Source organism: Gossypium hirsutum, chromosome A12 (assembly GCF_007990345.1).
Source record: "Gossypium hirsutum isolate 1008001.06 chromosome A12, Gossypium_hirsutum_v2.1, whole genome shotgun sequence".
Taxonomy (NCBI): Eukaryota; Viridiplantae; Streptophyta; class Magnoliopsida; order Malvales; family Malvaceae; genus Gossypium; species Gossypium hirsutum.
Window position 1 is genome coordinate 49,022,173 of NC_053435.1, and position 17,811 is coordinate 49,039,983.

General features: G+C 34.6%; 1 protein-coding gene across 1 annotated transcript; it reads right to left on the reverse strand.

Moving 5' to 3' along the window:
• Nucleotides 1-9,856: 9,856 nt before the first annotated feature.
• LOC121211386 (uncharacterized) lies at nucleotides 9,857-11,686 on the reverse strand. Its single transcript, XM_041084146.1, has one exon. The coding sequence runs from the start codon at nucleotides 11,684-11,686 to the stop codon at nucleotides 9,857-9,859; it is 1,830 nt and encodes a 609-aa protein (XP_040940080.1).
• Between the last annotated feature and the right edge of the window lie 6,125 nt (nucleotides 11,687-17,811).

Genomic DNA, 17,811 nt, shown 5'->3' on the forward strand with positions numbered 1-17,811 from the left:
GGGAAATTTTTTTTATAAGTGGTTTAAAGTCTGTTAACACCTCGTGTTCGACTCCGGTGACGGTCTCGGGTTCGGGGTGTTACACTGCATTTGTTGCTGACGGGATTTAGCTCGGACGAGTAATCCTATTGACCTCATTACAGAAAGGATTTAGCCCGACGGGTAATCCTGATATATGTCCACTCGAGCTTATGTTATGAATTGGATTTAGCCCAGACGGGTAATCTAGATCAAGTTCCTTAGAGTATATGTCATAAAAAGGATTTAGCCTGGACTGGTAATCCTGTAGTATACATGTGTGGCTCGAGAGTGTACTCTCTGAAATAGCACCTTTGGGTACCATTGAATATGAATTGAGGCATCCTAATTTGTATACCTTGAGTGTACTACCTGTGTATCCATCGATATTTTAAATAAATTCAACGGGTTTAAATCTAGACATGAGAAGATATGAATAATAAAATGAGTTATTACACATATCCGTCTGAAATACAAGAAAATGATGATACATGACAAGTGATATATAAAAGTATGAGATGATGATATTTGTATATAGAAATTATTTAATGAGAATGTTCATCATTGATTATAGACTTGTATACCTTGAGTGTACTACTACTCGTGTGACCTTGATATTTTGAATGATATGAGTAAAGTTCTGACATGAAATAATCTGAACTCGAGATGAACTATTATGAAATTATACTTGTAATATAAAGAGATGATTTATACATGTTAAATATACATGTTAAATGAATACATGTTGTGGAAAGCATATGTGCATGGAAACTTGATTATTGTTGAGCCCATATATGTTTTGATGTTATTATGGAATATATGACTAACAAGGGCAATAAGGATGTGTGTAGGGCTTGAGGTCAAATTGATTGAATATGCCTTACATAGTTACCTCAAAATAGAATGAATGGTAAGTTAAGTATCATGTTATACGAACTTACTAAGCATTTTATGCTTACTTAGTTTTATTTTCATGTTTTAGAGTAAATCGGAAGCTCGTTGGATTGGAAGCTTAGCGAAGATTACTCACACTATCCATCGGCCCATGTCAGTACAATATGGTAAAACAATTATGGTTATAATGGTATGTATAGGTTATATTGGTCATATTGGCATGTAAATGTAAATGATTATTGTAATCTAGTCGTTGGAATGGCTAGTGATGATTATGTTTTGGTACATGTATATATATTTAAGTTTATTTTATGGAGATAACATAAGTGTTTATTATTGATTGATTGAGAAAGGTTAAAATGAGTATGCTTATAAAAGGTAAGACTAAAAGCATGAGTGCATGTAACAATATATCATATCAGATGTTATAAATTGCTTGAATTCAATGATTTTATTGGTTGGTGATTGGATGTAAGTTTGATGCAGGAATTTGGTATGATTTTGGGTGAGAAATGAAACTAGGAATGACTTTATTTTATCTATACGGGTAAACACAAGGGCGTGTGTCTAGACCGTGTGTGACACACGGCCTAGTATATAGGCGTGTGGTTAGGCCGTGTGTCCCTTGCACCTTAAATTCGAGAAAACAAAATACTCAGAATTGAGCACACGGGCAGAGACACGGGTGTGTGTCTCAGTCGTGTGTGCTACACAGCCTAGCACACGGGCATATGGCATGGCCGTGTGCACAAGTTAGAGAGTTACACGGGGTCGAACATGGCCTGTAACACGGGTGTGTCCCTTGGACCACACGGGCGTGTGAGCCCTGCACCTTAGAAAAATTTTGAGATTTTGCGAAAAATTCTTAGAGTTTCCGATTAAGTCCCGACTTGATTCTAATGCTTGTTTTGGCCCTTGAGGGTCCATTTAAGGGACGTTGTGAATAAATCTCGAGGAATGAATAGTAAAGTTTTGAATTATCTGAAAATGTTCTGAAAGTTTTGATAATGCTTTGTAACCCTGTTCCTACGACAGATACGGGTTAGGAGTGTTAAAAAGCCAACTAATTATGACATAAACCCTCGTTCTCTCGTTAATTACTTTCACATCCACTCATTAATCTTCCTAAAGGAATTAGTTACTCATGAATCTAAACGCCATTTTCCCTAAAAATAATCTAATCATGCAAAGCACACAAATTAAACTAAAACGAGAAGAGAATAAATTTCGATCCATTTAAGATGTTGGATGTGCTTGGTTGTGAAAATTCCTTTAACAACTAGCGAGATATCGACGATTGCATGAGAAAAGTAAAAGAAAAATATTGAATAATAAAATAATGAAGGCTTGGACTCAAATCGAATCCAAGTTTGAAACAAGAAAATAAACTATTTTAAATCTGAATTAAAAACCTAATTAAAAACTAATGACCTTCTAGCTCTTCTAAAAAAAGTCTCCCATAGCTTAGCATATAAGCCTTGCTATTTATAGGCAAGATTAGTCGCTCTAATTAGGTCAATTACAAGCCTTAATTCTAATAAAAATAGATTGTGCAGACAAAAAGACCCTTGCTTAATTTCTGGCCCTTGTCACAACTGTGTTGTGACACACAACTTCGAACCTAAACTCTAGAGCTCATTCTGGTATGTTGTGACCCTGGAAGCTCGTATTGTCACCTAATTGCCGTTCTTAATGCTCATAGGCCTAAAAATAGGTGTTCTTCTCACTTGATTAAGCTTATTAAAACTACCTTAGGCCTGTATCGACCCATTAGGTCAAATAAATTTAAATTATGCATACAAATGCTTATTTTCCTAGAAATTAAATCCAAGTTACTAAAACTGAAAATGTATTAAAAAACATAATATGGCCTAAAACAAGCTCGTTAAGTGCTAGAAATAGTCTAATTTGCCACAACAAATTGTTGTAGGTCACACATATGTCCAATTGGTCCCTTCACTAGGTAATTGAAACAAAAAATGAATTGCATGTTGAATTAAATGAACAGAAATAGATAGAAATGAGTAAATTAGAGAAATGAGAAACATTCGATAATAAATGTAGTTTTCTCACTAGGTATGGTAATGACTTGAGAATTAATTTATAATTTTTTGAATTATTGATTAATTAATTAATTAAAGTTCAAAATGGAATTAAATTAATTGATCATTGTGAATCCTTTGAATGTGGAAAATTAAATATATTTTCTCATAGATTCTTTTATGGTAAAGTTGTCATGATATTAACGTAATAAGAATCGGGTTGCGAAAATTATTTAATTGGGAAATTTATTTATTTATTTATTTAAATTAACTTATTATGTTTATTTTGGAAATTGGAAAAAACATGTATTGAATTGGATTAAATTATAAAATGTTGGGTTAAAAGTTTAGGAAACACTTGTAATTGGACTTAATGCAAGAAAAGCCCGAGCACACCATATTAGCCCTTCTCTTTCCTAGTTCAACTAGGAAGTTATTTTTCTATTAAATAGACTTCTTCTAATTCAACAAGGGTTTCACTTTTTCTTCCTATAAATAAATGAAACCAGTAAGGCTAAATACACAATAAGTTTTACACAAACTTTGAGATATTGTTATTCTGCCTAAAAATAGTGAGAATTTGTTTCTAAGTATAAATTATATTTTTCGAAATAATAATTCTACCGATATCTATTAACGAGAGATTTTTGTTTCCCACTGAAAGTAAAGTAAATAATTTATGATTGTGTTTGATTCAAATTCATTTAAGCCCACATACGAAGTAGCTCCTAGTACGAGAATAGCGGAGAAGGTCATTCGGTTGAAAGCCGGGAATGAAATGGATTCGTCTAGCCGAAAACACGTGCGATTTTGGGTAAAGTTTATTGTTATAAATATCACAAACCAACTCGGTTTTCAAAATTTTAATTTTTTGTTGTGCAAAAAAACTGTTTTCGAACCAGATTTTTTTTTAACATGAATCTCATAAAACTCAAATGAATAATCATCCATTACATGTAAAGAATGCATGTATTACAACAAAAACTAAATTGTCTAAATAATGGTACAAAATAACATTACTCATATCTTATTTCACTTGTGTAAAAAAAAAGTAAAATTGGAAGATACTATAGTCAATCCTTACTATAATAATCCATTTGTTTGCCAAGATTTTGCTAGTTATCAAAGGTGGCTGTTATACTTCAATAACAATATGTTGTTATAGAGTGATAATTGTTGTAAGCTTACTATATAATTCATATCATGAATTTTCATAAAATAAAGAAAGGGAGAATTATATTCAAAAAAGAAAGAAAATGGGAATCAAATAAGCAAAATTAAATAACGTATAACAGGTGCATGTATTATTACTCTTATGCATATTTTATTTTACATTCTTTCATATAATTAATTATAAAGTTCATAAATCTAATAAGTTCAGTTAGTCAATATGAGTTATCAAATTAAATTAATTTATAATGATTTACTAAATTCAAGTAATCAATTTCTAAGTTTATTATGTTCCAAATTCATAGTAAAATATTGAATTAGGAAACTCAATAGTTTCTTGAATTGATATATTTAATTCCACTTATTGAATATTATTTTCAGTTAATAAAATATGATTAATATATTTCTTCACATTAAATTTAATCATTTTACTAAAATAATATTTTAATTAAGATCATTTTCATTAATAATTAATAATTAATATGTTTGCTTAAATGAATAACTAAAATTTTACTTAAAATTTTAGACCATATATTGTTATAGAGAACTAAATTAATAAAGAACATACTTAATAACTATGAATGTTGCTGTTATAAGTGAAAAACTGTCATAGAGAGTTAAAATAAAACATAAAAAATCAATTCCTCTATAAACTTAATTGTTATAGCGACATGTTGTTATAGTGGGGTGACTGTTATAAAGAAGGATGCATGTATTATATTTCTTATACTTCTAGTTTGTGTAAGCATTTAAAAGTAAGGAAATTTTTATTATAATATATTAAAAAATAAAAATTCAAAGTGCATATAAAGTTTATAATTTTGGCCCCGACAATTAGGTCTAATTTGATACCTATACTTTTTTTTGTTCACTTTGGTATTTGAATCTAGCAACTAGATCCATTTTGGTTTCTAAACTTAGATTCTATCAAGATTTAATGAGATGACTAGTGTTATTGGAACATGACTAGATTTATTGGTTGGGCCAATTGGACTGGGAACTGAATGGTATAACGGTTTGAACAAAGGGGATGAATAGATTGAATTAGAAATTATTTGAAATTGGTAAAAATAAAAAAAAATTGGGGCAAAAATTGGTTTAATAATTTTTTTTATTTTTAAAAAATTTCAGATTTTTATGGGTTTTTAATTAATTAATTAATTATTATTGATTTGGTGGTCGAACCGATCAAACTAAAGGTCTAATCAATTTAACTATTGGTCTGATTATTAAAATACTAGATATAATATTTTGAGATTGTATTATGTCATTCACTTGAAAGTTTTGTATATATATAAATTTTCAAATGATGATATGATATAATATCAAATTATTACATCATCAAATTTTTATTTTTCTTTCAAGTTTGAGCACCATAATAAATTTATTTATTTAATTTAAATGTTAAAATGAATTAAAAAATTATAAATACTAAAATAAACCGATATACTAAATTGAAGAAACAAAAATCATATTATCCGATAAAAATGCAAAAAGTGAAAGCAGCATCATCATGATGGGGAAGAAGCAGTAATCCTTTTTGCAGTACTGGGGGAGGCGGGGAGAGAAAAGTCAAGAAAGTCAAAATCAACTCAATATGGCTCCAATTAGGTCACCAATGAAAGAAAGCTCATCTTCCATTCACACTTTTGCTTAACAGCAAATGTGAGAACTTCAAATTTATTTAAAATTTGAGTCTGTAGGGTTTATTCAAATTTATTATAATATAACTTAGGATGTATTTTAATTATAGGTATGTGTTTTTATAGTGATTGTATTTTATTACAGCTATTTGGAAATATTATTGGTTAAATGTGCCCTTTAATCCTTAATATATAATTTTTTTCTCATTTTAATCTTTAAACTTTTTTTTATTCATTTCAATTCTTAACATTATCAAATGTTGGCATGTAAATCAGTGATGCCATCACTAAAATAAACTTAAAAATCTTTTAAAACTGAAAAAAATATGTAAAATTACAAAAAGTACTAAAATTATAAAAAAAATAAAAAAACTTATAAAAAATTACTATTTTTTAAAATATTAAAAATATTAGATATTGAGTATGAGATCGTTGTCTCTTGAAATGATACCACTTACGATAATTGTTTTATAATTCAATCAATTGAAATTTATAATTGGTATATAATTTTAGGTGATAAATTTGGATAAGTTTTTTTTCAAATAATTAAAATAATGAAAAATAATGTTATTTCTATTAAATAGTAATCTAAACAACATTTTTAACTATTTCAAATATTTTATACTATCTCAATATAAGTTATTTTTCTCTAAATATTTAAATCCAAATAATTTTTCAATTCTTAATATTTATAATCACAATTGCAAATCAAATACCCACAAATATTCAAATATGCCATTGTTCATTCTAAGCCCACAAATGTTTGACCCTCCTTAAAAATTGTAATCCATAAATTAATTAGAGAGTCAAGTCAAATAAGCATGTTGCTAGTTGTCACGGACTTAGAGTTTTCCCATGCGATCCGTGCGGCCTTAGGCAGTTTCTCTGCTCAAAACGCCTAAGTCAGCCTAACTTGTAACAAAAAAAGATTCAGCAGCAAAAACGCCCAAGTTAACTTCACTTGCAACAATAAAGGATTCAATAGAATTCCCTTAAGATTTTCACGAAGAACAACAGAAGAACGAAGTATGAACGAGCCTTGAAAGATGAACAAAAGCAAGAACACTTGAGAGAAAAGTTTGAGTGAATACTCTCAAAATTCTTATTAATAACTCAATGAAATATACAATGAGCAAAGAGGTCTCTATTTATAGTTGAGCCTCACAGTATATCAATAGCTATAATTAAAAGCTGAATACAATTAGAACTCTAAGCTTACATAACCAGCTATATACAAATAGAACTCTAAGATTCCATAATTATATCTTCTAGAACACTTCCCATTTCTATCAGGCTCTTGAGATGGGCTTTTAATCTTTCAAATCACCGGGCAGTTTGGTTGGACCAGTTTGGTTGGCCTAAATGACCTCCCTCGAACACGATGGATCGCACCAGTTTGTCATGGTTGCGAGCACCGACGCGCAACCCATGACATTCTCCCCCACTTGTTCTAGCGACGCCCTCGTCGCATCCTCCTTATGGAACTGGTCAATCTTCCCTTGGAACTGCCACAATGCCTCAGCAGGTTCCCAACTTGCTTCGCTATCAGGAAGTCCCTTCCATCGAACTAAGTACTCATGCTGTGGTCGATGGTACTTTCGTCTAATTACTCGATCTGCCTCAATGTTTTCTACTTCACGATCATACGAGACTTTTACCCCCATCGGTGCTCGTTCGGACTTGCCACGATTCAGATCTTCTTGATCATCATGAAACGGCTTAAGCATGCTTACATGGAAGACTGGGTGTACTTTAAGTTTTGGTGGCAACTCCAGCTTGTAGGCCACCTTGCCCACTCTCTTCACAACTTTAAATGGCCCTTCATACCTTCGCACAAGACCCTTGTGCAAACCAGTATATCGTAAAATCAAGTGTAGTTTAGCAAGGACTGAGTCACCCACTTGAAATTGTTCATCCCTTCGGTTCTGATCGGCCCACTTCTTGCTACGCTTACTTGCCTTGTGTAAACAAGCTCTAGCCAAGTCATTCTTCTCTTGCCAATCTTTTGCGAATCTATAGGCTGCCGGATTTGGTCTTGTGTAATGTGTCACCACAGCGTTGGGTGTGAGTGGCTGTTGACCCGTCACTATTTCAAATGGACTTTGATTCGTGGTCCCACTTTGCTGCAAGTTATACGAAAATTGGGCCACATCCAGTAACTTTGGCCAATTCCTTTGTGTGGCACTCACATAGTGCCGAAGATACGTCTCCAACAGTGCATTTACTCGTTCAGTTTGCCCATCAGTTTGTGGATGCATGCTCGTGGAGAAGTTCAAATCTGAGCCCATTGACTTGAACAACTCTGTCCAGAACCGACCAGTAAATCGACCATCTCGATCGCTGATAATAGATAGTGGCACTCCCCAATATTTCACCACGTGTCTAAGGAATAACCGAGCTGCTTCCTCAGCAGGACACTCTTTGGTCGCTGGAATAAAAGTCGCATACTTTGAAAACCTGTCTACCACAACAAGAATACTAGCAAACCCGTCAGACTTAGGCAAACCAGTAATAAAATCCATGGATAAACTCTCCCATGGCCTTTCTGGGACTGGCAGGGGTTGAAGCAAGCCGGCTGGAGTCTTTAACTCAACCTTGTCTTGTTGGCACACTAGACAAGTTTTCACATAGGTTTCCACATCAGCACCCATGTGAGGCCAATAATAGCGATCCTCCAAAAGGGCCAAAGTGCGATGCATCCCTGGGAGGCCTGCCCAGTTCGAGTCATGACATTCCTTCATGACTTCCTTACGGAGTTTCCCATAATGGGGCACATAGAGGCGGTGTCCATGAGTGTATACTAGCTCCCCATCAAGCCAAAATCTTCTTGTTTTTCCCTCATTGGCAAGCTCAATCAAATTTTTGGCCGTAGGATCATGGGACAATCCCTCTCGAATGCGTTCCAACAAAGAGCCATCAGGTTGACTGATTGCTGCGAATTCCATCTTTCGACTAAGTGCATCAGCAACATTGTTGGCACTTCCTGGTTTATATTCCATTGTGAAATCAAACTCTGCTAGTAAAACCTGCCAACGAGCCTGCTTGGGAGACAACTTTTTCTGGGTTAGAAAGTAACTATTGGCAACATTGTCGGTAAGGACCACGAACCTGGAACCCAATAAATAATGTCTCCATGTGCGCAAGCAGTGTACTACCGCGGTCATCTCTTTCTCTTGGACCGTATATCTACGTTCCGTCTCGTTAAGCTTTCGACTCTCGAAAGCAATTGGGTGTCCATCTTGCATCAGTACTCCCCCAATAGCATAATCTGATGCATCTGTACGTACCTCGTAAGGCTTCGTAAAATCCGGCAAGACAAGTACGGGCTCCCTCGTCATTTCTTGCTTCAATTGGTTGAAGGCCTTCTCGCATTCTGGATTCCAATCCCATACCTTCCCCTTCTTCAACATGTCCGTCAAGGGAGTGGTAATTTTGGAGTAGCCTTCGACAAAGCGGTGATAGTAATTTGCCAATCCAAGGAAAGATCTCAACTCTGTTACCTTGGTTGGAGGCTCCCACTCTGAAATGGCTCGAATCTTATTTTTATCCATTCGGATCTTACCACCTCCCACAATGTGGCCTAAGAATGACACCTCTTGTTGGGCAAATGAGCATTTCTCCTCCTTGACGAACAGCTCATTTTCCCTCAAAGTCTGGAACACCTCCCTCAAGTGTCTTACGTGCTCTTCAAGCGACTTGCTATAGACCACAATATCGTCAAGGTAAACAACCACAAAACGATCAAGAAAGGGTTGAAGTACCTTATTCATTAGGGTGCAGAATGTAGCTGGAGCATTCGTGAGTCCAAAAGGCATCACAAGGAACTCATACGAACCGTACCTTGTCACACAAGCTGTCTTTGGTTCGTCCCCCTCGACTATCCGAACTTGATGATACCCCGATCTCAAATCTAACTTGGTAAACCATCTTGCACTACCAAGCTGGTCGAACAAATCTGCGATAAGAGGAATAGGATATCTATTCTTCACGGTGATCTTGTTTAGAGCTCGATAATCGATGCACATTCTTAAGGACCCATCGTGTTTCTTTTGGAACAACACTGGCGCACCATATGGGGATTTGGATGGTCTAATGAATCCCGCATCCAAAAGTTCCTTCAATTGTTTCCGCAACTCTTCTAATTCTGGCGGAGACATACGATAGGGGGGCCCTTGCTGGCGGCACCACATTGGATACTAACTCAATTTTGTGGTCCACCTCCCTCTTGGGTGGCAAACTTTTTGGCAACTGAGCAGGCATTACATCTCGAAATGATTGTAGCAATTGTCCCACTTCTTTCGGGGTCTTACTAACAAACTCAACGGTCTCTTCGATCTTCAAGGTGGCTAAATATGAGACTTCATTTCTCCGTACACCTTTAGCAAACTGAATTGCTGATAGTGTTTTTCCCTCAAAGCTTCTCTTCCTTGTCACTTTCACCATGCATTGATGTTTCGCATCTGAAATCACCATGTAATTGCTCGAAGGGGCAATAAGAGCTTTAACCTGATCAAGGAAGCTTAGTCCCACCACAAAATCATAGTCATCAAGTGGTATTACCTTAATGGATACCTTCCCTGACCAATTTCCGAGCTGAAGATCTACTCCCTTTGCAACCCCCTTGATTGGAATACTTTCCGAGTTCACTGTTTTGATCTGACCCCCTTCATTATCTATCTTGAGGCCTAGTTTACAAGCAGCCTCCTCAGACATGAATAAATCAGAAGCGCCTGTGTCGACGAGCGCATTCAATTTTCTGCCGGCCACAATGATGTCTACAAACATCAAACCATGGTTCATTCTATCTTCGACACCCCCTAGTATCGATCCAAGGTTGTTATCCTCCACATCGGACTCCCCCTTTGCTTCAATAGCCTTGAGAGCGGCCTTCTTTGGACAGTCCTTGATCATATGTGGACCCTCACAATGGAAGCACCTTATAGGCCCACTCTTTCTCTTGTCCCAAGGTTTCTTACCATCGCCGTTCCTAGTGGGCCTTTCTTTATCTCCCCCACTATTACCCTTTAATCTGGGTTTAGAAGAATTGGAATTGTCTTTCCTCCCACCAAATTCAGCAAGTGATTCTGCTACTGACATAGCCTTGGTGAGCTCTTGAACTCCTCGGCGCTGCAACTCTTGCTTCGCCCACGGTTTTAATCCGTCCATAAAGGAAAAGAATGCCTCTTTCTCCCCCATATCTGAGATTTGGAGCATAAGCTCGCTAAACTCCTGTACATACTCCCTCACAGTGCCTTGTTGCGCAAGCCGACGCAACCTTGCCCGAGCCTCATCCTCGGCATACTCTGGGTAAAACTGTGCTTTGAACTCACATCGAAACTCCTCCCATGTTTTGATTTCAGACCCACCACGTCTCACATCAGTGGACCTACGACGCCACCACAACAAAGCAACGTCAGATAAATACATCGCAGCAGTAGTTACCTTAGTGACATCCTCCGTGATGCCTTTGGCACAGAAGTATTGCTCGATTCCCCACAAGAAGTTGTCCACATCTCTTGCGGACCTTGTTCCCTTAAACTCTTTTGGCTTGGGAACATCAATATTGGGCTTGGGTGCGGCAGCCGCTAACCCACCATTGCCCAAGGTAACGTTGTAGATTGTGAGTTCACCCTTGAGCTCCGCAATCTCTCCCTTTAAGGCCACCACCATAGCCTCAATGGCATCATCTCTACCAGTCAACTGTTTCATATTATCCGTCACATACTCTTTAAGCTGCTCCTGCATGGACTGCAGTCCATCATGGAGCCTATCATCAATGTCTTCCACCCTCTCCTTGATATCCCCCATTGAACTCTCGAGAGTGACGACGCGATCCTCTAAAGCAGACAATATGTCCCTTGAGCGACTGGCTTTCCTAGCCCTCCCACGGGTCTCCACTCCCTCAACTTTTTTTGACATCTTTCAACGGTGGCTTCGAACCTTAGCTCCGATACCAACTGTCACGGACTTAGAGTTTTCCCACGCGATCCGTGCGGCCTTAGGCAGTTTCTCTGCTCAAAATGCCTAAGTCAGCCTAACTTGTAACAAAAAAAGATTCAGCAGCAAAAATGCCCAAGTCAACTTCACTTGCAACAATAAAGGATTCAATAGAATTCCCTTAAGATTTTCACGAAGAACAACAGAAGAACGAAGTATGAACGAGCCTTGAAAGATGAACAAAAGCAAGAACACTTGAGAGAAAAGTTTGAGTGAATACTCTCAAAATTCTTATTAATAACTCAATGAAATATACAATGAGCAAAGAGGTCTCTATTTATAGTTGAGCCTCACAGTATATCAATAGCTATAATTAAAAGCTGAATACAATTAGAACTCTAAGCTTACATAACCAGCTATATACAAATAGAACTCTAAGATTCCATAATTATATCTTCTAGAACACTTCCCATTTCTATCAGGCTCTTGAGATGGGCTTTTAATCTTTCAAATCACCGGGCCAGTTTGGTTGGGCCAGTTTGGTTGGCCTAAATGACCTCCCTCGAACACGATGGATCGCACCAGTTTGTCATGGTTGCGAGCACCGACGCGCAACCCATGATGTTGCTAGTAACATGGTAAAGTACTAAAAATTGATATACTTTAAATATTAAAAAATGATAAAACTTGTTTTCAATTTTTATTAAATATTTTTAAAAACAGAAATTTTATAAAAAGTGATTGTATTTTTAATTATATATATATTTTTATATCAAAATTTTAATATTGTAAATGTGATTAGGAAATGTATACCTTATTCTATAATACAACTTTTTTTTTTACAAATCTTTAAAAAAAACTCAACAATCCTTTTACAATATTCTAAAATTTCTAATAATTTTTATAATTTTTACAATATATAATAATTTTTTAATTTTTTTGGTTTTTTTACATTTTTTAAAAAAAGTTCTAACATATTTTAATTTTTTTTCTCAAAACTGTATATTTATAGTTTTATTTTTTATTTTTATTTTTTTATAAATTTTTATGTTTTTAATTTTTTTTTATTTTTTAATAAATTTTTTAGGTTTATTTTCATATGATGACATCATTGTAACATTGGTGTATAAAACGTGACAATTTATGATTGACTAAATATCTCAATCAATTTTTTTACTGTCCAAATGATTGAAATAGAAGCACTTAATAAAGTTAGGAACTGAATTAAAAACATTTGATAATGTTAAGGATTGAAGTGGACAAACTTTAAATAACAAAATGAAAAAAGTACGGTATACTTTAAGGATGAAGTGTATATTAATACTATATTATTTATTAATACTATATTGTTTGTAATTGAAATTGAGATTCTACGTAAGAATTATTTATTAAATTTTTTTAGGAAATATTTATTTATTATACTCTATTTAAACTTAATGTTTGTATATTATTTAATTTTTACTTTAGTGTCACTAGTGTCATTTTATTTATATTTTGATTTAATAAATTTAAGGATAAATTATAGATTTGGTCACTTACTTATGGTTTAAATTATATTTTGGTCACTAAATTTTAAAAAGTTATGATAAGATCAATTTCATCAATTTGTTACATTTTTGTCATTGAGCCATTAATTATTGTTAATTGTATAATGAAAAACTGACATGACACATTATATCATCATTTTAGACAAAACTTTTAGGTCAAATTGCACATTTAAACTCTATTTTTTTTTCTTTTTGAGAAATTCAATTATTTTTATTTTAATTTCTTTGGCTTAAATATAGGTTTGGTCTCTGAATTTGACATATTCTCCCAAGTTGATACTTATAGTTTGAAAAATTCTAAAAGAATACATGTTGAGGTAAATTGTGTGCTTCTGTGTTGAGTGGCACTCAATAATGCCCACTACAAACTGCCACTAAAGTAGTGAAGATACTTGCCATATTTGAGTTGTCAATTTTATGTAGCAAAATCTTTGGATTAGTTCTTGTGCCGATATTTCGAAGATATTGTAGTCCATTTATGGAAACTAATCCGTGGTTAGTGGAGATTAGATTGGATTTGAACGAATCAAGACAACCCTTTTTTTGTGGAGAATTATTCAGCATTGTGATTGTAACACCCTTAACTCATAACCGTCGTCGGAATAGGTTAAGAGGCATTACCGGACTTGTCATTTAGTTCAGAACAATTTCATATCAAATATCAAATCATTACAACAAATGTCATTCTTTCACATTCAGTGTGAACTTAAAATCGAGCATACTATACTTAAACATACATTAGGCACAAAGTTAGTAACATATAAAAGTTTCGGAAACTTAGAAAATTTTGAACTTTTTAAAGGTCACATGACCGTGTGAACAGGCCGTATGCATCACACGGCCTTAGACACGTCCGTGTGTCTAAGCCGTGGCAAAACAGGGCATACATACTGACTTATCCACACAGCTACAAGACACGCCCGTGTGCTAGGCCGTGTGAAAATTAAGGAGGCTACTGACTTGGCCACATGGCAGACCACATGCCCGTGTGCCAGCCCATGTGCCACACACAACCATTAGACACGCTCGTGTGTCTAGGTCGTGTCAAAACTGGATGATATACTAACTTTAATTCGTAAGGTACCCCAAGGGACACACGACCGTGTAACGTGAGCGTGTGCTGTACACAGCTGAGACACACGCCCGTGTCTCTACCCGTGTGGACAAAAATAGGCCATTTGAATAACCAAAATTGCCACCCTACAACATAAGCATATATATTCAAAATTGACCATATTTAAACAACTTAATTTGCAACCAAATTAACCAATTCAATATACATTATAAATCATATCTAAACTTACCATTTACATGTCCATATACTTATATGACATCATATACAATTCATCCATTTAACATCCATAAACCAAGACTACCTTTGCATAATTTCTTTCAAACATTATCTTACTAAAAACATACCATGATCACACACACATATATATATACAACGAACACCTAGTTCCAAATAAGAAAATCCACATGGCTTAACTTATATATAAATCTTACTCAAAACATGATTCCAAAACATAATTTATACTATTAAACTAGCCTATACATGCCATATTTACATAGGTTCGAAAGTTCAAAATACCAAACAGAAATTTGGATAGTGTGACGCGCAACTCTGACTTGTCCGGAACGAGCGAGCTAACGAAGCTCTAAAAGATATAAAAACGGGAATAGAGTAAGCTACTAAGCTTAGTAAGCTTGTACAATTCAGGATTTAACTTAGCATTTAAAGAAATCAAATGCAATAATAACAAGCCAACAATTCAATATAAATCCATTACCTAATTACACATAATCATCAAGTGTTAGTTATTCAACTAATACTTAAACCGTATCTTATTCATATAATATTATTTAGGCTCGTTGAATCTATTATAACTTCAAAGGGTAATCGAGTGAACAATGTCAATAATCCGTCAATTCATCATCATACATGCTCTTTCGAGACATGGCAAGTAAGCTCATAATGAGTTGATGACAGTAAGCTCAATTAAGCTAGGAACGGAAAGCTTTATTGAGCTGAACGGGAAGCTCTATTGAGCTGAACGAGAAGCTCTTATGAGCTATGGTGAGTCCGCAACAAATGCAGGAGCTCGACCATTTCGGTAAGTACAGTAACATGTCACTCGTATGCAATGAATTCTTATAGTTCAACTAAAGCTTGTAACACATTCAATATATCATCAAGTAATTCAATTATAAATATTCAATTCAACCATTGCAAGTATAGTATAGTTCGATTCTAATTATACGAACTTACCTCGAGTTGTTCGGATAACCGTCGACTACTCGTCTACCTTTCGTTTCCTCGATCTAATTTTGGTATTTGCTTATCTTGATCTATATGGTATCAATTTAGCCTAAAAACATTCATTCAATTCAATTTAGCCTAAAAACATTCATTTTTGGCCAAATTAAAAATTTACCCCTAGACTTTTAACTACTTTGTAATTTAGTCCTTTATACACAAAATGGAAATTTTACATAATTAGGCTATAACCCAAGATAGCCGAATTTCCTATATGCTACTAGCAGCCCAAAACTTTCATTATTTCACACTTTTAACTACTTTTTACAAATTCACAATTTAGTCCCAATTTTACATTTTTCTCAAAAATTACTTTACAAAACTAGTAAAACTATCATCAAACCAACAAAATCCATCATTTAATAACAAAGAACTCAAGTACTCAATAATGGAACTTTTCAAAATCTATAACAGTTTCAAAAGCGAAGGTACGGGCTAGCTAGATTAAGTTGTAACGAGTTCAAAAATATAGAAATCATTAAAAACCGAGTTAAAACTGTACCTTAATTAAGAATTGAAGTTGCTGAAACCTAAGAGCATAAAATGGCTTCTCTTCTCTTTATTTTCGGTGAAGAAAGGATGAACAATTAGGAAATTTTGGCATTTTGTTTTATTATTATTACTTTAATAACTAAATTACTAATATAACCTTATAAATAAACTTATAATAACATGAAATTCATGGACATGAATGTCCATTAACTTAAACTAAGGTCAAATAACATTATAAGGACTTCCATATTAATAAACCATTTCTATTTAATACCTTTAAACAATAGAACTCATATTTTACGCTTTATGCGATTTAGTCCTTTTTACCGAATTAAGCATTTAAACAGTAAAATTTCTTTACTAAACTTCCACGTAATTTATCTAACATACTTTAGACCTTATTAAAATAATAAAATAAATATTTTGACTTCGAATTTGTGGTCCCGAAACCACTGTTCCAATTTGACCTAAAAACGGGTTGTTACAACTTTCCCCCCAATAGGGATTTTCGTCCCCGAAAATCTTACCGGTAAAAAGTTTAGGGTACTATTTCCGTATTGCTTCCTCGGGTTCCCACGTAGCTTCCTCAATCCCGTGTTTATGCCAAAGAACCTTCACAAGTGCTGTACGTTTATTTCTCAATTCTTTGATTTCTCGGGCTAGAATTCTGATTGGTTCTTCTTTATATGATAAATCAGATTGTAACTCAACTTCAACAGGAGAAATCACATGTGACGGATCCGATCTATACCGATGTAACATTGAAACATGAAAAACATTATGTATCTTTTCTAGTTCTGACTGTAAAGCAAGTCGATAGGCTACAGGTCCTATTCTTTCAACAATTTCATACGGCACGATGAATCGTGGACTTAGCTTTCCTCTACGATCGAATCAAAGAACCTTTTTCCATGGTGACACTTTTAGAAATACTTTGTCTCCGACTTGAAATTCAATCTCTCTACGTTTCAAATCTGCGTAAGATTTCTATCGATCTGAAGCTACTTTTAGACTTATCTCGGATCGTTTTCACTTTTTCTTCTGTTTCTTTGATTAATTCAACCCCGTAAATCTTTTTCTCACTCAATTTAGTCCAGTATAACGGTATTCAACACTTGCGACCATATAAAGCTTCGTACGGTGCCATCATTATACTCATTTGAAAACTGTTGTTATACGCAAACTCAATCAGAGGCAAATATTTCTCCCAGTTACTTTCAAACTCGAGAATGCAATAACGTAACATATCTTCAAGTATTTGTATAACTCTTTTAGACTGACCATCTGTTTAGGGATGAAAAGTTGTATTGAAATTCAATTTCGTTCCAAGAGCTTCTTGTAATTCCTTCCAGAATCTTGATGTAAATCTCGGATCTCTATCTAAGATAATAGACAGTGGTATACCATGTAATTGTACGATTTTAGACAAGTACAATTCAGTTAGTCTATCCAAAGAGTAATCTATACGTACCGGTATAAAATGAGCAGATTTTGTCAATCGATCAATTACAACCCGGATAGCATTTTTCTTTTTCGGAGTTAGGGGCAGTCCCAACACAAAATCCATAGTGACTCTATCCCATTTCCATTCAGGAAGCAATATAGGCTGCAGTAAACCAGATGGAACTTGATGTTCAACTTTTACTTGTTGGCAAATCAAACATTTTGAAACAAACTCGGAGATACTTGTTTCATTCCTGACCACCAATACTGCTGTTTCAAATCATTATACATCTTGGTACTACCTGGAT